This window comes from Anopheles gambiae, chromosome 2 (assembly GCF_943734735.2).
Source record: "Anopheles gambiae chromosome 2, idAnoGambNW_F1_1, whole genome shotgun sequence".
NCBI classification, from domain to species: domain Eukaryota; kingdom Metazoa; phylum Arthropoda; class Insecta; order Diptera; family Culicidae; genus Anopheles; species Anopheles gambiae.
In genome coordinates, this window is record NC_064601.1 from 426,604 (window position 1) to 452,585 (window position 25,982).

The following is a 25,982-nucleotide window of genomic DNA, read 5'->3' on the forward strand; positions in this document are numbered from 1 at the left end:
TGTGTTTAATGCATTGCATACTCTAGGCACGAAATGGGAGAACTGTTCTATTATCCACTCAGATATAAAAAAAAAACCTCTCGTTTTAATGAATCGCTACCCATTTGTCTCACAATGACAACGCCGACAACGGGAGCTAAGAGTGATGCGATTTCAAATATTTATTCCATAATTGTCGTTAACTAGTGCGACACGATAATTGTTGAAGCGCAAAAACGTCAGCGCTGCGCACTGCTCAGCGCATACCATAATCGGACGAGCCATTAGTATCATTAGGCTGAATGAAATTGACCCCATGGGGGTTAGATAGAGGCAGTGCAGCAGTAAAACCTACCGGCGGGGAAATACAATCATTGCGAACGCTTAAAATAATTAATTTGTTGGCACATGTGGCGTTGCATCCACAAGCGAAAGATGAGAGATGGTGAATCGTAGAGTCGGTTCCGTTGAGTTGCAGCTTGTGAATATGTAAGCACGATTAATGGTCACGATACCTCTCTGGCCAGAGAAATATAATAAACATGAGACAACACTATGGCGAACGAGAAGCCATGAAGTAATGAACCGGTTCGGTAAAAGAGCGTTCCAGGACACAATTAAAATATCCCGGAAATCAACTATCTGCCAAAAATATGGTTTAATTATTTAAGAACTACTTGTTATGTGCGGGAAAGATTATGAGCATCATGATAATATTTTATGTTTAGTAAATAAAAATATTCAATCTATGAAACAATAATTCTCTGTAACCAAAAATTGAGTAACATTCAAGAGCGAAGCAAATGTCCAAGAGCATGCTGCTCACGCACCACTTTCATTTTCTGTTATTTCACTTTCGCTCTCTCCTGAAGACCTGCATAAGCTGGAGAACACACCTTTCACCGGCTTTAGAGCAGCCAAGATGTTAAGCAACGTGTTGGCTACATTGCGCTCTCTGTCTGTTTGTGGTTCGCTCTTAGTGATCAAAGAAACCTACTGGTAGAGAAAGCATGAACTCGAAATGCCGGAGGTAACTATGATCTCCCCAAGCGGCATCGCTGAGAGAGAATTGAGCTTTTCCCGTTGTTTCCCCCCCTGACATACCCACGAACGGTGTGTTTGTTTCTACGCGATGCGTTATTCTCTGTTGTTGTTGTTGCTTTTAACACTGTTACCACAAGAGCTTGAAGCAAGAAGCGTTTCACACCATCACCGTCTCACCCAGACTTTGGTGTTGTGATGCGTTTATGTTCTTCTTACCCATACCGCGCACCCCATACATTCTGACTTAGAATTCAAATCAAAGCGAGATGGTCTAACTGAATTTGGAAAAGATGAGTGATGGATATTTCATAACGATTCAGATCACATATTTTAAAACAAAATTAACAGAAACTTGTACTAAAATTTTATGAAAAATTTAAAGGTTTCCGCCATCGGTATAATGATATAAAAATAATTATATTAACAACTTATATACAGTATATTACTTATATTATAATATTATATACTATATGAATAAATGTATATATATATATATATATATATATATATATATATATATATATATATATATATATATATATATATATATATATATATATATATATATATATATATATATATATATATATATATATATATATATATATATATATATATATATATATATATATATATATATATATATATATATATATATATATATATATATATATAACATACAATATATATATACAAACTTACATGTTTTTATTAAAAAAATAAAAACATCTTTTATCCTAAACATCCCAATAACCTTATCTTGAAGAATTGAAAAAGGAACAGGGTAAATTGTCTGTTTTACTTTATAACATTCATATAGGGATCACAAAAAAATTATCAAATAATTACACACGTGCATGAACATGCTTACTAGTTAGGTTATCGTTGTACATAAATGTAATAAAATACATTTTAATCATTATTAAGTATATAATTATCTTTCTGATTATTTAAAAAAAAACACGGATGTTTGTTTTAATTTAAACCGCTTTGAAAATAGCAATATATATGATACAATTAGAACTCGCTAATTGCATTTATATCATATGTGTACAAAAAAAAATAGATTTTGTTTATTAGAAAGAAATTTTGTAACACGACTAATGTCTGTGTATTTTGTCATGTTTGTTATTTTATACAAACTGGATAAAATGACTTTTTCTCATATTTATGTGAACAACTCGAATTTTTTGTATTCAATTGAAAAAGCAGACTTGCAATTGGCGAGGTTTGAATGTATTTGACTTCGTCACATGCCAGCGCGCATATCTGTCAAGTCAGAAACGTAAACAAACACGGACAACCGCCCGTAAAGATTGTGTGCAGAATAATCGTAAAATTTTATGTGAAAACTAGGGAAAAGGTAAGTTTTCTGTGCATATTTCAGTAAATAAACTATCTTTTAATGTTTGAACACATTATTCCACAGGAAAAACATCATTTCATCCCGAAATTTGGCAACATTCGTCCGAGTATGATCGAGCAGCTGTGTGTGTGTGTATGCCGACGAAATACGACGCCGGTAAGATGAAATGTTTTACTTTTTCACTTTTACTTTACTTTTTCACTTTACTTTTTCTTGAAATCACATTGAATTGTAAAAATAATGCAGATTTAATGATATTGATCATTGTTACAGTTTCTACAACAATCACTAAAGCCGGCTGTGATCGTGATCGGCACATTCTCAACTGTACCAACACACCGGTCGTTGTGTATCTTCAAGCAAACCAACGTTGCCATACACCACAAAATAGCATGGAAAGGAAAGTATTATAAAATAATGCCATATTTGAAAGCATTCTAATCTTTCATTGTTATTTTTCCACTGCAAACAGGACATTGGATCACCGCATCGACAAGTGGTTTTTATGTGCAAGTGTTGTTAAGAAGTGTGTTGTACGGTGTATTATGTGTTTTACTTTATTTGTATCGCTTTGCAAGTGGTACAATTAGTGCGTTTAATCGTTGTGCTACTGCTAACGAAAAAACGTCCCGAGCATTAGAAGCGGCAACAATACATGTGCCTGACGCAGAGACAACAACGCCGTCGGCATCAGTTGATACCATCCAAAGTGATGGTTGAAATCGTATATAAACGTGTAAAACCATATATTGGGGCATGTAAGTATTGAATAATAGTTAAATAAAATACATTTTATCGTTGTACTGGACAATGTGCATCGAAATTTTAAAAAAGTGTGTGTGTTTTTGTTTACATCCGAATACAGAACCCACAGCGCTATACTGTGGTTCGTGCACTCGCTAAGTAACGCTTGAGCTTTGAGCTTTCATTGAGCTTACATAGAATGTTACACGCTACCTGCTCACTAAGGACTGCTATCGAGCAGTGTTATGAGCAGGTAGCGAGCAGTAACGCCTCCATACAAAAATCGCGAAACGTAACGCTCCAATGCTATTTGGGTCACGGCGGATGCAAGAGAGAATCGTTAACGAAAAGTTTGGTGAGCTTTTGGTTTCGGTTCAAGCATAGGCTCTCCGCTCTTGTGGAATGATGATCGTACCTAGTGGGGATCATCTTACGAGAGTGGCTCTTTCGTTTGGGACAGCTCCAAACAGCCGGCAGTTGTGTTCCGTTTAATAGGGTGGCTCGTTCGCCTTCCATTGACATTTGATAATATACCGCGAAAGCGTCCACACACAGGTGAGCGATCGAGTGTGCGCGGTCGCTTTGTGTTCCGGTCGTCTTCAGTTCACGATCGGGAGTTTAAGCCAGTTCCGCGTTGGACGTTAATCTAAAATTTGTTTCACACTCAGAGTGCTATTGCGTGCGTGGTTGAATGAGACGCCGTTCACATACATTGTAGCCGTGTAGTGAAAAAGTACCCTCACGAGACCGGGCGAGAATCAGACAGTTGGTGGGAAGGTCCCACACGTGACCAGAATACGAACCGCCAAATTACGTGCCACAAGCGTTCTTGTTGCCAAACCAAACAACATTTGCACGGAAGCAGTACAGCAGGCAAGTCCCAGCAAGAAGGTCAATCGTTATTCGAACAAGTGAGCATCGTGAAGGTGAAAGTGTTCCAATAGTGGTTTGCCAGCATTATCTCCCAACGGATACAAGACGAATACAATCGAAGTGCTAGTGAAGGTGCATTATTTTTCTGCTATTCTGCAAGTTCGATTTAGGATACACAAAGCCATCCTTCCAAACACCCTTTGATCGTTGAATTATACGGTATACGCTAGGTGGAGAAATATTCAATTTCCTCTCCAAGAAGCTACCAAAAACTGGAATTCGAGAAGCACCCATTCTCGTGCACAATAGCAATAGAACGTTTTCCGCACACCGTAAATAGTGCCTGAAGAAGATTCGACGAAACGAAAATGGTAAGTGATTGTTTGCTCATTCTGCTAATGGGTAATGCGGGACAACGACGTGCAAAAAGTGCCAAATAGTGATGGAAAAGACGTGTTTGGGTCGTTCTTTTGGTTGGGAAATTGAAAAGACCAGCGATAAGTGGTCGAACAAAAGGCTGCAACATGCAAAAGAAGACATTTCGCAACGTAAACTATCCTTTAAAGAATCCATTAATCGATCATTATGCGCGCCAGCGATCAGAATAACTTATCCTTGCTGTTCTAGATTCACATTCTGCGCTCCAATGCAATGGTTGTGTTGAATGTTCTTTTTTTGCGAAAGCATCTAAATATGACGTATCAATTCTTATTCTGGTTGAATTCAATTTCTAAATTCACTACAAATGATGTAATCGCTTACGCCAATTGAATAAATGTGCTTCCCCGGAATAGTAGCTACACTTAAACATCCGGAATCTTGTCAGTTTCGAAAATTGGATTCACATCAATGGATTTCCTCAAAGACGAAGAGCCATCGAGTGAAAACAAACAACATGTTGATAGACCTTGAATTCCAAATTCAACCAAAGTCTTGCGGAGGCTCGGCACTGAAAGACTCGGGAACACATCGGCCAAAGCTGGCTGGAAAGACGCGAATGGAACGCGCCCGGTTTATCAATAAATTAAAAGAGAAATTCGAACAAACAACGTCCCAATGCAAGGAAAGAATTTTACGATTCGTATCATAAAGACGTCGTTTGAAGGCTGACAGTAAGGAAGGAATAGCCAGTGGAAGAGTCGGGAGCAAAACAGGCCGCCACTGTCTTGGGAAATTCAGGTGGGATGGATTTTACAGCTTTTGGGCCATCGAAAGTTTTCAGCTTTCGGTTTCGGTTGTGATGTTGCGAGCATGTTTTTCTCTCTTGAAACTCTCAAGCATCCATTTCATCTTGCAAGATAAAATTAAGGTTGAATAGTATGAAGCAACAAGAGAATGGGTCGCTAACAGGGTGAGTGAGAGAGTTTGAGCGAGACAGGTCGTGAAGGTGCAGCAGATCCGTACTCGCCTTTGATTAATTGAACGTGTTTTTGGGTACGCTTCACTACACTTGTATGCTGAAGCGGTGATTCGTTTCCGTAGATTAGATCGTGAGAAAAAAGTAAGACTTTACGACCCTGCCACAGTACAAAGCTACAGAAAATGCTGCATCCACGTTACGCAACGTAAATAAATACAAGATACAATAATACAATAATTAATTTCAAAGGTTATTCTACCATCACTTTTCTTTTCACGCCCGTAACAGCCGTGAGTAGACGCCAGAAGACTGGACAAATTGATCTTCTGAATAATAAGAGCCTCACCGACTGGTTTAATAGACAGTAGGGCAAAGATCAAGCCATTTTTCGGATAAGGAATGCAACCTACCATCCATCCTATTTGGCACCGTCATCATCATCGTCTTCATCATCACCACCATCATTCAGCTTTAGATGGTCTATATCAAAATTGGTATTTTTTGCACAATGATCGAGCAGTAATCTTTCTCTGCTTCATTAAACCGATACATCATCAGAATAGAAGGTTTGTTTTAGATCGGTCTGCTATTGAAACGCAAATTAATCCATTCCTTGGCTCAAGCAGAAACTCGTTTCTCAAAAGAACCATTAAATCATTATCGGTGTAAGAAAACGAAAAATGACGTTTAATAAACAGAGACAATGTGGAAAGCATTCCATCGCAGCCAAATTTCCTTGTCAGTACATCCCAAGAATCTACCACTACGTCCTAACTAGTGCAGTATCTTCAGTCCAATAATTTATGCTACAGTGAAACGGTTTCTCTTCGCCACGCGTAGACAGAAAACCGGAATCGAATGTTTTGACATGTTCGCTATCACTTTCCGATACTTCCTCGGAACGAACCCTTGCTGAGTGGTCAAGTGAAACAGGGTCCGATAATCGAATGATTGATCGTGTATCGATGCTATGGTGAAATGTGTCCGAACAGAGACGTCTTTCGTGACTTGACAATTTGTGCAACGAAACTGATCCACTATCTTGGACAAATCTTTCGGCTCAAAGTTGCCGCCGCTGCTACGGTCCATTAACGCCTTCGGAACACCATTTAGGCAATGCAGGAGGCTGCAGCATGCTCCACTCAAGCTCTTGCCTCTACTCGTCTGTGAGTTTGTTTCTAAACGAATAGTTTTCTCGGGCGATGTAGAAATTTCTCGTCTCGAGCTAATGGCATACTTTTTGTGTTCGCTTTTGGAATGAAAACATTCCGATTAAAGAATGAGTTCTGAATCATTTGTGCTGTTAATGGCAAAGCTTTCTACAAAGCCACAATTCGTAAAGATAGCACAAAGAAAAAGAGAATCCTTAAATCACATTGAACAACATTTGCTGATGATACTCTGTTGGAATTGTTGGAACAAGCCAAACTAGCGTCAAAGCTGAAAAAGAGCTTTATTGAAACTTGCATACATTAGAAAATTGATCCATTAACAATGTGTCTGGTGCTCATCTTCTTTTATTATTTTGTCATAACATGGTCAGTAGTTGTTTAGTGACAATCATCCCTGTAATTAAAAATGGGATAGAAGTTTCATATGAAAAACCTATTCAAATACCTATTAAATATAGTTTAATAGCTATGAGCGTTGCATGGAAGTCAGGAATCATCGCCCTTTTTCATGGTTTGATGGCCTATAAAGGTGCAATTAAGAGGAGCTAATGGTAAACGAAACTTAAATAATACACTTTGAATGGACTTAAAATCAACTACCCTTTAAATTCAAAAAAATATAGTCTATGTAAACATGTGAAATTGTACTATGCTCCCCTTAAAGCCATGCCTTGCAAATAGTAAAATGAGCAAAAACATCAGGTTGTTAATATGCACATAAGCCCCGTGGAATGATCTCTCAGTTTAATCAAATTATTGCCGCATGAATGACGTGGTATGCTCGACTGTGAGCATGAGATTCAAACAGATTTATCTTCACGCAAGCGTGCCAGATGAAGTTCTTGCTGCACATATCTTTTTCACGGTTGAAAAAAAGGTTTCCTGCATGACAAAGATGCTGCTTTAACCCGACTGGTAGTACGTTCCAGAAGATTTCACAATTGGATCGGTTCATTTCCGCCTTTCAATGACGTTTCCACGCTCATCGTCAATATAAAGTGCACGCGGGTGCCACGTGCAGTGTGTCGTATCACACGTTTGCCGTGCGTAAATGCGAGCGCGCGGTGCAGTGGAAACAAACGTGCCTTATACACGCACGTATCTTTCCAGCCGAAATCTGTGCTTTCTCCGGTTATTTCTTCCGTGACATCGGATGGAAAAATGAGCCGTTTGAGAAGTATATTTGGGTCGGGCGGTGTTCAAGGTGTTAATGAACTAATTGATTACGGTAATCTTTAACTATCAAACATACGTCACAAACCTCAACACTCGGCTTTTTATAGAGAGTTAAGCCAAGAAAATTGTGATAAAAACATTATAAATACATTTTTTATGAACACTTTAAATTTGTCTCCCTCTGAAATGTATATACTAAAGCTTTTTCTGTAAATGACGTGTACTAATGGACATACATTCCGCGAGAAGAAAGGGTTCCTCCTATGCTTAAAGGGTTCCGGATGCTACTTTCTATTTCACGGCAACAGAATCGTTTCCTGTCCAACTAAATAGTTACACACGAAATATAGGAAATCATCAATATTATACTACAGTCCCATACGTTATAAAGAAACTCCTCATTCAATTGCAAAATACGTCTTCAAACGGTATTTGTAGCTCGTGTGATGTGATGTCTTCAAATAATCGATACACACAATACGTGTGCTGGATATTAGAACCGATTTTGAGGGTTAAAGCATTTAGCGAAGAATTGGGTCACCAGCACCATGCTTTTAAGCTGATCGAGGAATGAATGTATGAAGTGGAGCGTAAATACAGTATTGTTTCATCTCCCTATGTTTTTGGTGACTGAGCTGACCTTTTTCTTCTCCCGGGAGACTTTCTTTGATCCATCGCAGCTCAGTATCGAGCCCGTTTTGTTTGATCATACCATTACCATATCAACAAATGTGAGATATCTTCCAATTTATGAGGCTAATTCATATGCATGCTTATAAGAGCAAGTGTACAGCTTTATGCGCATACATTGATCTTTTATCCATTTTCTTGAATTTCTCCCCTGAGATACGTTAAGTAGAGTGTGTGTGCATTTTTAGCAGCACACTCCGACGTGACTATCGACTAATTGGTTTATCTAGCATTTGAATACTTTCTTAAAAGGTGAAATTACCTTCGTGAATGAATTATCGCCCCTTCCTATCGCTTATTTGTTACAATTTTTAGCTCGTCTGATTGGTCAGGTTTTTATTGGGCCTCTTTTTATTTCATGCCCGCTATTAACTGTATCCACCAATATTTGAGCAGCTTCTCGTCGTGATAACTTTTATATTCATACCTATCTGCCTGGTTTCACGCGATTGTATACCAGTAAGTCACAGACTTGCTTTAAAGTGACCTTCTTTGAAATGTGCCAGCATTCAAACGCGGGGGCAATTGCAGGAATTGAAATTCAAATGTTATGCGATCCATCCATCCAACTCATTCCGTTTTTCTTTTCAGTGCCCATCCAAAACATTGGAGTGTGCAATTTGAGGTCGAGAAAGGATAAAGTTTTTCGCTTCATGAAAACAGCCTAAAAGCTTGTAAAAAGCTGTCGGTTGTCGACGTAATACAGTTTATCCGTTTCGACACGTGTACAAGCTTCGCAACAATTTGCATAGCATCCATATCCATCCGAAAGCCACAGAATGGTTGATGATAATCGTTCTTGAGCTGTTGAGTTTGTGCTAACGTGGCTTCAAGGTACCGGTGAAACGGTTTCGGTTTTCTTTATTTCAGCACCAACACAGTATATTATTGTTACAGGAGCACGCTGTTGCTGTGAAGCCGAACATTCGGCACAATTGATTTACCATTTTAAAAAATGTTCTCAAACAGCAATGATGATTTTTAATCCAAGGATTAAGAAATAGTTTATACCAAATTTTCGACAAACGCCGTTTAGGACAAACGCCTTCTTCTAAAAGATCAAATAAAAAGCACTCAGCGTGATAAAAAGTTTACCACCTGTTAGCGTACCTTATGGTTAATGGAAAAATTCAAAACCATTTCTTCACAGCAACGCGTGCTTCAAAGTAGCGGAAGAGCTCATTTATGAATCAAATTCTTCAGAATATTTCATCGCAAAGAGTAAAAATAGTATCCTGTACAAGATTCTCCTGAAGAAAAGCAATCTGTACATCTAATGGAGCCCTTTTGATTGCGCCCAGCCATTTGATCACGTTTCAGTGTGGAGTGAGCAAATAGGGTAAACTGTTCCCAGAAGGGTCGCGATTTCATTGATATCAACTTTAAGGATTTAAAATGAAACTCTTTGCACGAACATGTCATTCTATACAGGCCCATACGTAGCGACAGGTGCTGACATGAGAATGGCTACGTGTTTCTGAAGTGATATCGTTCACTTCGTCAGCACAAAGTTAAGAATGGAATAGCCGTAATTGAATGCAAGTGTCGCCTACGTACGTTCAAAAACTCTTGCTCCAATAATATGAAAAACTGTTACGGAGTGTTTTCTATTGAGCTGGTGATAGGAAAACATTAAACACAATTTCATGTATACTTCTCTTGCTAAAATTAAATCCACGAGCTAAGCAAAACCGCCGTTTCAAACATACACAATTTGGATAATTTTATACATTTCTAACTTTCATTTTATGACATCGTTTAACTGGATACCGTATCGAAAGAGGTTAACCATTTCCCCTCCCGGCGCTAGCATCATTTGCATTCTTCCCTCGTTTCATCGAAAACAAACCTTGCTTACTGGCTCGTTGTGATGCACTTCCCGCATGTTTGCTGTTTGCATCGGTGCAACAGACATCGTTCGCACCGAAACATCCAGCTGAAAGGGGGAGAAGTAAAAGAGTGAAATTATTTATTACAAAAGCGCTTGCTCCACGTGCTCACGCCACCATATTCCCGGGCTTCACACTACAACGAGACGGTACGGCACAGGCCAACACTTCGAAGCCGCCCCGATACGCTCGGAGTGCTCCGGGCTAAGTACGATCGTTGTGACAAACAATCGAAAGCACTTGCTGGCTCGTGGGTGTGCTCGTTTGCTGCACCCGGATGCATGCATAAAGTGTAGTTCATAAGAGGACCAGCTGATGCGAGAACATTGTTACATCATGAAAGATTATGATTTACGCACGACCGTTGATTGATGGCACCATGGACCAGCTGGAAGTGGGTACGACTGTTTGAGCGGTTTTCCCATTTACACCTTGAAACCTGTGGGACGGTAAGTGACTGTCTCAAGGACAACGACGCAGTCGGTCAGCAAAAAGAGGAACCCGGTACCCTAGGCGATAAAATCTTAAACCGGGAAATTTATGCTTCCTCATCGGATGCGATCGATTGTTTTTTTTCTGAAAAGATCGATTGAAAAGGAAATGGAAAATCAGCGGACTTCGCTTAGAGCATCACAGATTGCACCACGGTCGAGAGCGTATTGTTGATAAAACAGATGACTTTGAGATAAAAAAAAACGAGTCTCTATACCGGTTGGATGTGTTCTTGATTAATGTTTGCTTTTTTCTCTGACGTTACAAGTGAGTTTGCAGCACAATTGACCTCCAACCCAAATAAAGGTGTGTTGTTCGTTTCTTTGTACGGTTATACTGGCAGAAGTGTCTTATCTCTTGCTAAATAATTATTGAGATACAAAGGCAAACCAATCGTTCCTTTTACCTGTGCCGAACGGAGCGGATCTGCTCATCGGAAGTGAACGATGGAAGCGTTGGCTGGAGTTGATTGATTGAGTGCATGTCGGGCGAAGGTGCAAGTGCCACAAACGGTTGGAAGATACTCGTTGATGGAGTTGTTGTGTAGACTTTGGTACAGCTTGTTCCATCTGTTCCATCACCTTTTGTGTACGATAAACGGCTATCAAATTACTTCGTTTGCTTCGGAAAGAAAGCAACCGGTCGCTTGGCCCGGAGTTCAATAAACACAACGGAATACAAACGAGCATTCTAGCACAAATTGAGCAACGATGCTCACCCGTAGCAAGTGCTATACCAAGTTAAATAAGTACCGAGTTCGAGGTGCTGCAGGATCAAGACTGCAATTAAGAACAAAATCTCTGTTTCTCCTTGATTGCACCTCATATGTGATATTGCATTATCAACGTACCAATTAATTTACCGGCACAGATAGACGGTAGGACGATGCAACATCCATCACTTTGTACATGAAGCCGATAATCCTTTGCACCATGGCACAGATGTGTTGTAGTTGAACATGTTTTCTCATTGTGGCAGAGAATTCGGAAATCGTACACAAATGTGATTGCATTGAACTGTTTTGTAGAGCATCTATTTACGTGAAAACTGAATAATCATGTGCATTTTCTTAATGGGACTTTTAATTACATGGTTTTGTTGATGAATTTTCTTTAACGAATTGTTTGCCTCATAAGCATTGATGCATGAAATTAATTCAAATTTTAGCTTCACCTAATTTTCACCTCATCTTACCAATCGTATCACAATCGAGCCGACGATTTGCTTTGAACGTGGTTCAGCCTTATGCAACGCATCGTTACCGTGTGGCGTGTGAACGTGAACCACCATTTGTGCATCAGCCAAGCCTCCCTCCCTTCCGTTGGATAAACTTTGCTCGGAAGTGTACAAAACCGACGATGCCTGGTAGCCCACATTCACGAAACAATAACAAATCTGCCACGGCAAATGTAGCTAACGAAGACGTGGAAGAAAACAGCTCAGCAACTACCAATGGGGGACTGGAGCAATTTGCGTGTTTCTTTTCGCCCAACCTGACAGTCGGAAGCAGCGTCGGAGAGCTTCTGTGAACCGGGAAGAAAGTGTCTGAAGAGCGTGAGCGACAGTGAACCGCCGAGTGCGTTCAGTGCGTCAGCATCGTAAAGCACCTTAGATGAGATCAGCGCAGTCGAGGTAAGATAGCTGTTCCGACATGAGTAAACGAAGCGGTTTGGGGCGGATGCCAATAGTAAAAGTTGGCCCTCGAAGATGGTGAAGGCGAAAGTGGAACATCGCGCGTGTGGAGTCATCTCCGACATAAGAGCATAAAACGCACATTGCGAGCGTGAAAGCAGCGCTTGTGGGACAAATGCTGCCTCTAGCGCCTCCCAAACCGCACGCGACGTAATCTGCATCCGTACGTCGGCATGACGATGATTGCGTCACGACAATGACCCGCGCAATTTGGCTTGCGTTTCTTTCGGAAGTTAGCTATCCAATCTTGCGCAATGTTGCAACCGCGATGGCTGTGTTTTCCCACTGCAGCTAACTGTGTACCCAAACATGGCAATAACATGCATGATCAGAAATTATCAAATATTGGGACCCTTTCCGTTTGAAGCTCGTAGGCTGAAATTTCAGCCTGTCAGCTGTTTGCATTGTATAGCAGTTTTCGAGCAGCTATCTAAGTAAGTATAATATACAGGTGGGCTTATCCCAAGGTGTATGAATTTAGAAGGCTGATTTTTATCGCTTCTGCTTCTGAATGAAGATTGTAAGAGTGTTTTGAGTATTCATCAAGCCTCCAGAAAGCTCGTTGGAGTAAAAGTTTTCACTCGTTCTGTCAAAAAGTGATATTCAAATTTGGTTATAAAAAATGCTATGAGACCACCTGGACTACATACACTTTGATTCCAGATTCGATCACCTTATTTGTTTAATGCACCTTGGGATAAATGTTAACAAACCCGTGTTTTCGAGCAGGTACTCGAATCTAATTCTAGCTTTTAGGCTAAAATTTTCTAGACTGAAAATCGCAGGCTAGTTTTTTGTGTGGTTTTGTATGGATTGTTTACATGATTTCAGCCTTCAACTGTCAAACTCCATACAAAAAACTAACTAGAATCGTGAAGGCCCCCATTGGTGACATCACAAAATCTGTAGTAGAAACCTGCAGCTACAAGCCTACAACGAGAATTTAATGCACCGCGTTGCGTTATGCTAGACATAGATTTATGGCACAAAACAACCCCATTTCCACCAAGGATGTCTATTACTTCAAATGAGTCTTAAGTTCTCCTGTCTTGTCGCCTCACTACAATTAATAACGCTCTGCATAAATCAAACCTCAAACCTGGCTCATGAGCGGGTACAAAGCAACAGAGAGGTAAAAATGTTCCCATTGCCAAAAACCACATTGCCTTGAGTTTCGGAATGCGACGTATAAGGGTTTTGCGGTCGAGCCCACAATCGTCGTAATGTCATCATCATCATCATCATCATCGCTCTCTTGTCACCTTCCATCGGTGGAGTGCGCGCCGAAACCCATCTAGTTAGCAGAGCAGTTGATGTCATCTGGAGCATGGTTTTCTGAGCACCCTCAAATGGCAGCGCTGAATCCACTACTTAACGGCTGCTTTAATTAGACTAATGTGTGTCGACGATGAGCCGAGATGATCTTGAGATGCTTCTCCGTGAATCACGTGTCGACCTTGAAAGGTGAGCGCACGATGAGTTTCCCTCCTTAGCGCCAAGAACAGGTGTACATACATGTGTGTGAGTATGTGAAGAATGTGCCCCAAAAAATGATTCATTGCTTCATTACGCCGAGAGGTGATTGCGTGCCACTCGAAAGACGCACTGACGGCCATTCCGAAGCACACACATTACATTGCCCGTGAAAGTGGATTATCTCATCCGGTAAATCGGTACGGGTTAGGAATGTGTGAACTGCTCAACCGATTCCATTTCTTTTTGCCTGCCCATCAAAAGCATTTCCCGACAAGGGACTCTGCGTGTGTGTGTGTGAGTGGGAGGGCTGGAACGCTGGGTTTACCTTGCCCTTAGAGCTTCTAACCGCTAACAGTACCGCAGCAACTTTCTAAGCCCTTGTGTGGTTTCAGTACACGATGCAGGAAAGCTTATTTTATGATATTGAGCTGTGCTGGGTAGTCCCGCACCAGCTGGAAACGTAACACGAATTTGGGGGAGCCTTTGAAGCGATTCAGAAGTGCTCCCGCGAGGAAAATATTACAATCTCCGCATCAACCACAACATAATAAAGCAAAAGCGGTGTTAAAGGGCGAAATGTGTGGGAATATAAGCGGAAAAGGGCACCTGGCGAGAAAGAAAGACAGCAAGGGATACAGAAGAAAAGAGAGAGAAAAATTAAGTGATATAAAGAAAGGAAGAGAGCAAGAGAGATAGAGAGAGAGAAAGAGAGAGAAAGAGAGAGATACATGGAAACGATACCACACACACCCAAGCGTGGCGTTAATGAATGTGAACTGGCAGGGAAAAGGTTAACTGGCGGTAATGTCACGTGGAATTTGATCGAATTTTCTTTTCTTCGGCATTTTCTACATCTTCCCGCATGATGGAGTTTATTGGATCCTTTTTTTTGCTCTTTGTATTGTAATTACTCCTAGAGAGTCAATTTAATGTACTCGTGCCTAGCAGTTTCTTTACACCCAACACTGTACGTGCCTTTGCCATGGCGTAATCGATACTGCCGGGAGGGACACGATGATGAAAAATGTCATAAAGTGACACGATAACGGCAAGCGGTAAATGAGATATGATTCCTAGGAAAGACGTTGGTGTGAACGACTTTTTAGTGGTACGAGGCTTCAATGGCTTATTGATTGATTAATTTGAAGCACCCCAGAATACATGTCCCTCCACAAAGGATCACAATTTGTTGGCGGCGAGTTCGTTTCGAATCGATTATGTTATTTGATGAACGGCATTGATATGCCACAGTTTTATGTACCTCAAAAGCCATTAGTGCGGTTAGACGCTTCACAGAATGTTTTGCTAAAGGAGAGGATACACGGCGGCATTTGCAAATGGAACGAATCATCTGCTATTCAATCCGGCTGATGTAGACTCGGATTTCAACGCGTAGCATTTCGGCATTGCAACCTACGACAGTCAACTGCTTTGGCCGCGACTCATCAAATCGTTTTTAAAACGATCTATGGTGCCGTCCTTGAAAGTAACCGGGGCAAAACCGGATGAAACTTGTGTCCTGCGTTCGTGCCTATGGGTTGGTGGGGTAGCCAACGAGCGTCCCGAGATGCTTTTCCATCTGATGTTACAACGATCCACAACACCGCTACCAGATGCGCAGCGCGGCGTTACCACAATATTGCCATCGAAGCGTATCCCCACAACCACCGTATGCTCTCTGGGTCAAGGCTAGGACCATACGGGGCGAACGAGCTGTTCCGCCATTTCCGGTGAACGGGTTCGCCGCTAGGCTCTACTAACCCGTAGACATTTGTCGCCGGAACGAGACAGGCAACCGCCAGCAATGGCTCTAATTATGGAAAAACCCGTACGCTGTGTGTCGGAGTGGTACAGCGTGGTACGTCGTCTCCGAACACCAAGGGGAAGAAAGTCACGGAAGCGTGGAAAATGTTTTCCACCCAGTTGTTGCTGCTCGGTAACGATGGCGCCAGGTCAGGTCAGGCAGCTAAGGCAAGCTCATTAAAAATTCATGAACACCATAATTCGGTTGCAGAAGCTCCCTCGGTTCAAAGCTCGAAAGGGTCCAGCTCCTTTGACCCACCGGTGCCTGCCACGATTTGCGTACGCACGACGCAGGATAGGGAGCAAGCTGAGCCCGACTGCGACTTTGAACCATTTTTCGTTGATTGGAATTTCAAGTTTAATTAGCTGCGCCACCCTGCGCGGCATGTACTACGAGCAATTACTCTTCGACTATGGCTAATTAATGCCGCGTTCGGTTCATTCACAAAAAGTACCCGCTTCCACACTACTATGCTGATTGTTGGTCCTCGTTTAGCACCGCAACATCGACCCAAACACCGGTAGACAACGTCAAACGGATGGACACTTGCGCTGGTTGGCACAACAGCTCAATCGAGCGGACGAACGGGAACCTGTACCGGTCATTCGATAGCTCGGCAAAGTCGCATCCACAACTTGTTTAAGATTGCACTTCAAAGGACACTCCGTGGGAGCTGTAAGAAAAAGATGAATCCCCAGAGTGGCTTTCGTCAGCACCCGGGACAGCTTCCTGGAACGAAGTGAAGCATTCTGCTTCGTCCTGTTCGGCCTGCTAGATTGTGCTGATTGACAGTTCAATTTAGTGTCATTCTCCCCAGGTATTTACCAACTGGTTTGAGAGTCGCAGGAGGCCATGGAGAACGCTTTAAGCACTTTTCCAACTTCCTAAGCGCCTCAGCGCACCGGCAGAAGTCGGGCGATGACGAGCGAAAGAAATCGGCCCCAATGGATTTGCTTCGGTTAGTTTGCCCGTTGACACGTGTTCATGCAAGCAAGCAGGTTAGGCTGAACATGACACACGTGCTAAGGCTGCTGAGCTCGGTACTGCAAAGGCGTCGTCAGTCTTACGGCTCGCTGGCTGCAATCGTGGCAAATATCTGTTGATGAGTATTGACAAGCAGCTCGAGAATTGGTGATTGCATTTTTCTCCAACTAGTTTTGCTGCTGATATCTGCCATCGATAATAACGCTGGTCTGTTGACCTGCCAGGTGTGATTCGACTCCCAGAAAAGAGCAGTACTGTTGTCATTTCGCTGCCCATGTTTTTACACCACATAAACGAGGTCAAATGATGTGTATGTTCAATAAAAAGTCACCCTATATAATAAAGTTTTCGTTTCTTGCAAGATATTTTGTAACTCACGCCAATAAACCTAACGGTTTCCCGATACTTACCTTCAAGAAGGGCGAAAAGCTTGTGTTTATGTCTGAAAATTCCCTTGCAAGATCAGTTGATTGCGACATTCCGAGCATTTTTGGGTTACATTTCAATCATCTCGACAGCAACTCCCGCCTCCGTCCCGGACCTAGGCTTGAAGAATTGTAAGATTACAATTTAACAGGAATGTTTCCACCCTTGCCACAATTCCGTTTCACGCAACAATTGTTTCGCGAAGGATGAAATAACACCAAAATACGAAATCCCTCAGGGGCCACACCAGCGCGCTGGTGATTGTTGCTTCCTCTCGCAGTGAAACTTATCCAGGGAATTGTATTGAGGCAGAGTCAACATGTTTGCTTTCTTCGACCTGCCGTTCGATTTTCGTCCTATGGTCAACTTTGTTTTTTGTCTCGACATTGGAATTTGCTTCCGGTTGGGCTTTGATTCCGCCCGAAGGCAACCTTTCACCACCACTCTCGATGCCTTTGTAGCAGCCAACAAATATACAAAACAAACTCACTACACCCTGGTCGTTTCGCTTATTGTAATCGTTTCTTTTTATACCTCCAAAAACCGCGTGACACATGTGAAATTGGAACCAATAAAATCCGGCAGAAACAATTTTGTTTACTTGTTTTCTCTTCTCGCATAAAATCAATATTTAAATTCCCCCATGCTAATGCACAGGCGCTCACAGCGGCGCTGGCCACGGACAAGATATCGATTTACCGCTCTGCGAGAAACACCCCAAAAGTCCCCCAAAACGTGGAGAAGAAAGAAAGCTCGACCATGGGACTAGTTCGGACCTCTATTAGGCAGCCGAAAGTCGTCGTGCTTCGACCTGTACAACGACCTGCCACGGGTTTGGCTTTGGTTTCGGCAGAGCGACACGCGTCATTCGATCGTACCCGGTACCGGGTACTGCCCGAAAACAGTAATTTCATTAAAACACCGCCAAGTTCCGGCTGCTGACTATCAGCTCGCGTCGCCGCTGCGTCCCGCGTTTCGGGGAACGAACTTTCTCGCCTCTTAGTTGTCTCCCTCTCCAGCACGGTGCTGAATTGGCGCATCAGCAGCGCAAACAAACAACACATAGCGCCACATAGTTTCGCATTGCGCCCGACCAAGCAGCTCGCCTAGCAACCAACGCACTCTTGGACGGGGCCAAACAGTTGATCGACCAGTGTGTAAACATGGGCAACATGGGCACTATTGACAGCACCTTGGCCCCCCCTTCGGCTTGAAATCGTGGTGACCACAAACCGCCAACGCTAGCACTAATGCTGACGCTGAAGAATGTTTTGCCGGTAACCGCAAACAAGAAAATGTCCCACTTCAGCTGGGACGCTCTGGCAACTGTTAAGGATTCCCGTTCGCTGCCACTACTGCCTTTGGCAACCTTCAATCTGAAGGGCACCACAGTTGGATGGGTCCTGCGTGTGTTGTATCGCCATCGTCACATCCTTGTCGGCGCCTTCGTCAAAGTCCTCGTCGAGAGATACTTCCCACCCATGGTCACACTCTCACTTTCACCTTCCTCCGTCCAGTTGTACAGCGAGCAGGGCACAGCGCAATGCAAGCCACAGTTCAAGTGTTTGGCAAGCCTGTGGTAATTTCTAGTCCACGCTTGTTCTGTTTGCTTCCAGCTTTCATCACGCGCAGAAAGGTCGGAAGGTAAACGGGAATTGACAGTGGACGCTGAACAAATTGCGACATTTCTCCTCAAACATACTTCTCCGAGATGATGTGCCGTGAGTGTTGTTGTTGTTGTTGTCGTCGTCGGCGTTCGGAGGAAGAGTTTGAACAAATCGAATAAAATCCCTGAGGAACTTTTCGCCGTTACACGTTAACGGAAAAAGTATTTGTCCCCGTTATTTACAACACACATATTCCACATTCGGGGGGAAATAATCTATTCGATCTATTTGCTCCAACAATGTTATCGCAAAACTGATTACAAAGTGTTGGTTTTTTGTTTTTTTTTAATTTGTAGACGTATTGTTTTACTTTGTCACTAACTTGTTGTCCATTCAACTACAAAAATATGATAAAATAAATTCCAATCCAACGTGAAAGTTTAAATGATGCATATTCGAGGACTCTCCTCTTCTTTCACCAAGCGGATGTTTCCTTTACTGTGAGTGCCGCGTTGTGCTTTCTTTCTTTTGTCCCATTCCGCATCCCGTCGTCTTATCGAAAGTGAAAGTTTATCCAAATATCAAGCTCCCGGACATGGTGTCAGCGAGATATGCAAGCCAACGTGCGGCTTCGATGACAGCAAGACATCGGAAAACAACCATCAACTTCGGGAGAAAAAATCACTCATACTACACACATCGCTTTCACATCCGCTTGTAATTTGCTTTCAGCGGCAAAAGATTCGGCCGATTTTGTCATTAGTTGTCTAATTTTATTCCCTGCATGGTGGTGCGGTCATGCGGTTTTTGTGGTTCTTGATTGCGCCTGGCCCCACTCGCGACACACCCTTTTGGTTCGTTGCACTGTAATGTGTATCTCCGGCATGGTTTCACTCCTCCTTGGGAGCATGGTTTTATGTTTCATGTGAACCTAACCATGAAATCGCGATCGCTTTTCAATACCCGCCATGCGTGCACAGATGACTATTATGCAAATCCTCGTACCTTTCTGTGGTACCTTCGAGGGGCACAACCCGAAGTGGTAAAACTCCAGCCCAATGACGCTGCGGAACTCGTGGAGTCGTAAACTTTTTGTTCGTTTCTCTAGCTTCGAATGAGATGGTGACAATTCCGCACCACCATAACGTTTGTAGTTGCTGCTGCCCTCAGCAAAGCACAAAACTGCATCGCACAAAAGAAGCACCTTCTGCCGGTAACATTCAAAAGACGTCATCATCAGCAACCGCAACAATGTCATCTTCACCAGTCCAACAAAACTACTAGTAGTTGCAGTAGGACAAGCACCAGCAGCAGCAGCAGCAACAGCGGCCCCGAACGCTTCGGGCAATTAGGTTCCGGTTCCGTAACGGGAAGTCGGGGAATTTCTAATTAAAAACAGCAAACCACCGTAAACCCTTTCTTTCGAGAAACCCTTCTGTTTCTGTTGAAACCCTCGTCCACATGAGCCGCGTAGAAACAGTCTGTACGGATGATACTACGTAGCGGTTACGTCGCTTTGCGTGCCAAAAAAAATAAAAAAATACCTACACACACACACACGGGGAGCGAAAATCGAAAGTTGCACTTCCTACGAGAGAGGGCGAGAGAGGGTTGTCGTTTCTTCCTCATGTCTGATGATGGCCACGGCTTTGCCCTGGGGCCTCGGCGGTGACGATCACTTTCACTCACGGAGTGGCCCGGGAAGAATGGGAGAACAGCACCCCAATACCTGCCATATTTCGGTACAGTGAGATCATAATCTTTATAATGATCGTTTTTCAGTTATGAAGTTTCTTCTCCATGTGATTTCGCTACGAGGCTCGTGCATTTTTTCACAGACCTCCTCTCCTTCGAGTGGGAAGAAAGGAAAGGGAAACGATCGTCTTGACAGGGAGGAGTGCCCATTATCTGCACCACTGCGATGTTTCGTTCCGATGTCTTTTGAACATGACCCTCACCCCTTACACTTTCTATCTCTCTCTCGCTCTCTCTCTCGGGTTTACCTGAACCGACGATCATCAATAAACGCCCGATCGGGTCAAGTAATCGCAGGTGATCGTGATCGGGAAGATGGATGATGCCCTTGGGTGTGGTTGGTGATTTAAAGGCCTGCGTAGCCGAATCTCCATGCCGACCACTCATCACGGATGTGGGAACGAAATCACGTCTCACCGGTTTCACTCAAAATAAGTTCGTTTCTCTTTCTTTCTTCTTCTTTTTAGGCATTCAACATGATCGCATCGATAGTTTGCGGCGCTTTGCTGCTCTCTACAGCGACTGCCGTGGTCAATAATAATGGAAATCAATCGACACAGGAAGCTCAGCGGCGGGAAGCTCCCCTTGCAGATTCTTATGGCCCTCCGCTAGCGTCTGGACCCGAACTACCTGCTGGTGCTCCAGCAGTTGCTCATTATCCACCACCTCCGCCAGATATACCTCCACCCGCTCCCGCTCCTCCACCAGTGCAAGCTCCTCACAAGGAATATGGAGTTCCGGTGCAAAGTTACGGCCCTCCAAATGTCAACATTGAGTATGGACCGCCGCCAGCACCTGTTCCGAAGCCCGTTTACCATCCACATCCCAAGCCTCAGTACCATGGACCTCCACCATCGCATCACAAGAAGTCTTCATCGTTCCTTGAACAGCTGTTCTCGACGTTTGGCTTCGGTGGAGGCGATGATGACCATCATTCCCATCACGGCCATCATCATCACGCTCCCAAGCCTGTGTATGGTCCTCCCTCCCAACCGGCACCAGTCTATGGGCCACCCTCAGGACCTGTAGCCCCACCAAAGCCTGTCTACGGACCACCCGCACCTGCTCCGCAGCCGAACTATGGTCCGCCAGTCCATCACGCACCTCCGAAACCTCTGTACGGTCCCCCAAAACCTACGTATGGTGCGCCATTCCAGTCTGGCTTTTCCGTGCAGTCAGCTTCCTTCGGACACCAGTCCGCTTCCTTCGGACACCAGTCCGCTTCCTTCGGACACCATCCCGCCTCTCCAGTCCATGCTCCACCGACTCCTCCGGAGATCAAGTGTGACGGATGGAAACCTATTGCCGGTCCCGTCGTTCAGCCTGAAGTGCATGCGCCTGAATCATCCTACGGTCCTCCACCGAGTGGCGACTTTTTGGGCACGCAACATCAGCTTGAGTCTAGTGGTGCCAGCGTGGCAACCAGTGATATTGGGCTACAGTTGCCCAAGCTAGAGCATGGGCCTGTCTTCAACGCCCACTCAGAGCATCATGCCGGTGTGGAATTGTCCAAGGGTAACAGCTATGAGGTAAGAAGCCACTGTGCAGAACTAATTTCAGCATAATAACGTTGCTTTGTCACTCACCCCACAGGTTCACTCGAACTTCATCAGCGACTCTTATGGAGCTCCTCCGGTGGATTCATTCCTTCCCGGCAAGTACAAGCCTTCGTTTGCTAAGCCATTGGCTCCACCGCCGCAGAAGCTCCATTTTCCACCGGCTCCCCACTACGGTGCACCGCTGCGTCATCCCGGTCTTGGCATTTCACACGGCAGCGTGAGTGGAAACTTGAAACCATGGCCCGTTTCTGGCTCACCACCTCGCCATCCTATTGCATACCGCCCACCGGTACCGCAGGGTCTCATCGAATCCATTGGACATGCCGTTGAGCATCAGGAAAACTTTGGAACTAAGCCAGCCTATTCCGGCGACGTGTACCTGCCGCCGCCAACGCGTGATGTGGCTCATTCGGGTCCGTCGAGCTTGGAATTGAACGCACTGCCATCGGAACAGCCCGCTAGACCGTTCCTCACTCAGCATCAGCTGCCCGAAGCGCAATCCTACGCCCAGGAGCCACGCTACCAAGCGCATGACGTTGTTTCAGTCTCCAGCGACTGTGGACATGGCCCCACCTCTGTGGACGTCCAACAATCGATCCAAACGAACCAACTATCCATCGTCGGACCATCGGCTACGGCCAGTTACTCAGCAGATTACAGCAACAGTCACAGCGCTCAGGAGCACTACGCTGGCGAGAGTTCGAGCAGACACGTCCAAGCATCCAGCCTGCCCGGACTCGACGGAGGTCTAGGAGGGTTGGAGCTGATTTCAGCCCAGAAATCCCAGAGCCTTACCATCCCGGTGCAGGGCCAGCATGGCTCCTACCATCTGCAGTTCCAATCGGCCGATCCGCAAGGGGCTGGTTCTGCTCCACATGAACAGATCCTCTCCGAAGGGCTTTTGCAGTCAATTTTGAGTGCTATCGAACAGCCTCAGCAGCATCGTGCCACGGAAGAGCAAGATTCCTACGACCCCAACATTGATCACAGCGAAGTGTCCGTGTTTCTGAAAAGTCCCGAAGGTCAGAAAACGCTTCAAGATCACCCGAACGGGCACGTAGGTCACAAGCGATGAGCTACCACGACATGATGGAATCAAGTCCCTCTCCCAACCACCTCCATTGTTTAACTTATTTCATTCCCTGAACCATCCTTCTAAGCAATCGTCTTCCAATATCGATGCTTCCTTGCGGCACACCCTTCGTGCGGCTAATTATCAATCATACCCTTCATCGAGCATTCCCATCGTCACGAGGGCAGCATCGAGGAACGTGCCGCGCAGAGACCGCAATCTTTCATAAAGATGTCATCTTGGATGGCGTAAGCTCAGTTGCCCCGGTATCAAACAACCGCTATAGCCACGCGTTTCATCTATCATGTGGAAAGCTAGTTGGTTCATCAAACCAATGTACGAGAGGTGTGTTACACCTGGGCGGCCTTTGTGACAAGATGCTGCAAAGAGCGGGAAAATGCACCGAAATGCAGCGTGAGATGACGCTGTAGAATGAGTGTGCAAACAAGGAAGCATAGGGTAGCAGAAGGAGATGTGCATTGTAATTAAGTATTTAATTATTTCATCTACCGTTGAACAGCGCTGTTCCGCGGTCGTTACTGTAAGGGTCGCATGGGTGTAGTGCTGGTGAGTGTATGAACGTACGAATGTATGTATACGTGTGTGAGTGTGTATTCGTATATGATAATTGTAATGTGCGTATGCTAAGTAGGTGCAAGCAACATGTAAACTACTTGGAAAAAATAAAATCATAAATATCACGGGAGGCACGGCGTACATGCATATTAATGGTGTCGTAAAACATACAAAAGCTGGGCCACGGCCCCACGATGACATGGCCGTTTTCGTGAGCAAGCGGTCCCATGGGATGAAACATATTATTACAGCTTCCCGTGTAGCAAATATCATTTGTTGCAGACAATGTATATCACACCCGACTACTACAACCAGATACGCCGGCAGCAGGGAGACAGGTTCGCCTTCGGTAATCGTAGATTTGCTCATAAAGCAGAGATTTCTTTTAAGTCAGTCACAAAAAGTTGATATACTAGCGAACACTGTCGGGCAAATGTATTCACAAGAGTTGCGTTTTATATCGCTTTTTTTCATTCCCGAGTGATTATTTAATTTTTTTTTTTTGTAGTCGTTAGTGCAAACGCAAAGGGAAATCCGTTGAATAAAATATTCTCCCAGGCAGAATTACTAATGAGTGCACTACCACTTTGCGTTCAGATTTTTTTCTACCCCACCCATGGTCGCATAATACCATTCAACCTTCTCTTTTTTTCTCTTCCATACGCATCCGGTTCTTCAAACTGACCTACATCGGCTTCATGGTATTGATCTTGGTTTTGATTTGGCTTAACAGACCATCGAGAGCACGGGCAAAAAGTGCATGCAATTTTGCTGTAATATCGAAAACTCGTTTGCTTTAACGAATTGCCACGGGAGCGAATTGAAACGCACACAAGACCAGCAGTAATCAATCTGCGTTCTCTATGGAAATAATTAAAATGTCTATCGAGTGTTTATGCTTTCAGCGCATTGCTCTCCCCCGTTAATAATGGATCTTTTCCTGCGAAGCCCAGTGAAAGCTGTTATGTTTCTCCGGCAATCCCTAAATCCCTTGATCGACAACTGCAATCGCACAGGCCCGCTTGTCGCGCTGCTACCACTCTGTCCCTTGAGGTCGTTTTGCTCTTTCCCCGGGAAGATTTACAAGTTCAAATCCCGGTCGTTTCGAGCTGAAAAACATAAATGCCGCGTCGTGATTTACTCCCACTTAGTGTCCCACTCCCGCATGCCGGTGGCAAAAAGACGTCGCAAGTTGGCCGCCGTAATCGCCATCTGGTTTCCATTTCCAACTGACATGCTGTCGAAACGTGATTGGCGCGCAATGCAACCGAGTTTCTTCCATTATGCCAACGCAGAAACCGCCTGAGCTGTTGCATGACATTCTGTCCGAAAAGCGGTTGGCGGAAAGCGACTGTGCCGCCCAGTTCTATCGCATAATTTTCACTTTACACAATCGTCTGCTTCCGGATGGAGCTGAGGCTGGCTCAGTCCATGCCAAAACAGCAAGCAGCACACAGACAGAACCCGTTTTGTCCCGCTTGGAAGCAGCAGGAGGCCGTGAAAGTGTTTTACCAACCAAACTCGTTTCCTTCGAGCGTGGCTTGCTGTGTCGTATGAGTAGGAAGCTTGGCGTAGAAATCATAGTTTTATTTTAGTAATGCATTCAATATGGCAGTTAAATGGGCGGATTTATTGCATAAAATAATAGATGAGAACAACTTCAAACTGTATGCAACATTTAATTGTCATTTTATTTTGTCTTAAGGGTGTGCCAATAAAACCGAACCACCATTGCATTTGACGTCAAACACATCCCGGTCGTCCGTCGCACCGTGCTCAACACCGTGCTTGCAGTCCATTTCTTGCTGCCGAACGAAAAATATACCACAGTAACCAGCAAACCATCGCCAATACCCGTGTAATTACCGGTGGTGTCTGTGGACATGGCGTGGTCAGTGCAAATTACCGAAGCGAAAACCCCATTCAAAGGACGTGTCCCCATTGCGCTGCTATAAACGTACACCTTCATTACAGCCATTTCAATAATCTCACGGATAATCAACGCTTGGTAAAAGCACGATTATCAGCCCTCTCTGACCAGAAACATTCAAACACCTTCGCATTCTATGCTCTCTTGACTACGCTTTCCATCCGTTGTTCGATGTTCTTATCTAGTAGCAGCACAAGCCAGGCCAGCACACACTCCCTGTCCCAAACCATTTGGGTGTGTGGACAGCTCGCTTGGCCAATATGAACTCCTAGCTTCACCTTCTGTAGATATAAAAAGCAGATAACACGTTCCAGAA

General features: G+C 44.0%; 1 protein-coding gene and 1 long non-coding RNA gene across 2 annotated transcripts; both read left to right on the forward strand.

Moving 5' to 3' along the window:
• Positions 1–1,767: 1,767 nt before the first annotated feature.
• On the forward strand, positions 1,768–3,442 carry LOC133391372 (uncharacterized). Its single transcript, XR_009764879.1, has 3 exons — positions 1,768–2,386; positions 2,453–2,545; positions 2,663–3,442. It is a non-coding gene; the product is annotated as an uncharacterized LOC133391372 (long non-coding RNA).
• Positions 3,443–3,631: 189 nt separating this feature from the next.
• LOC4577390 (uncharacterized) lies at positions 3,632–23,866 on the forward strand. The gene is made up of 3 exons (XM_061645566.1): positions 3,632–4,377; positions 20,997–22,058; positions 22,123–23,866. The coding sequence occupies exons 1-3, from the start codon at positions 4,375–4,377 to the stop codon at positions 23,161–23,163; spliced, it is 2,106 nt and encodes a 701-aa protein (XP_061501550.1). The 5' UTR covers positions 3,632–4,374; the 3' UTR covers positions 23,164–23,866.
• Positions 23,867–25,982: the final 2,116 nt, after the last annotated feature.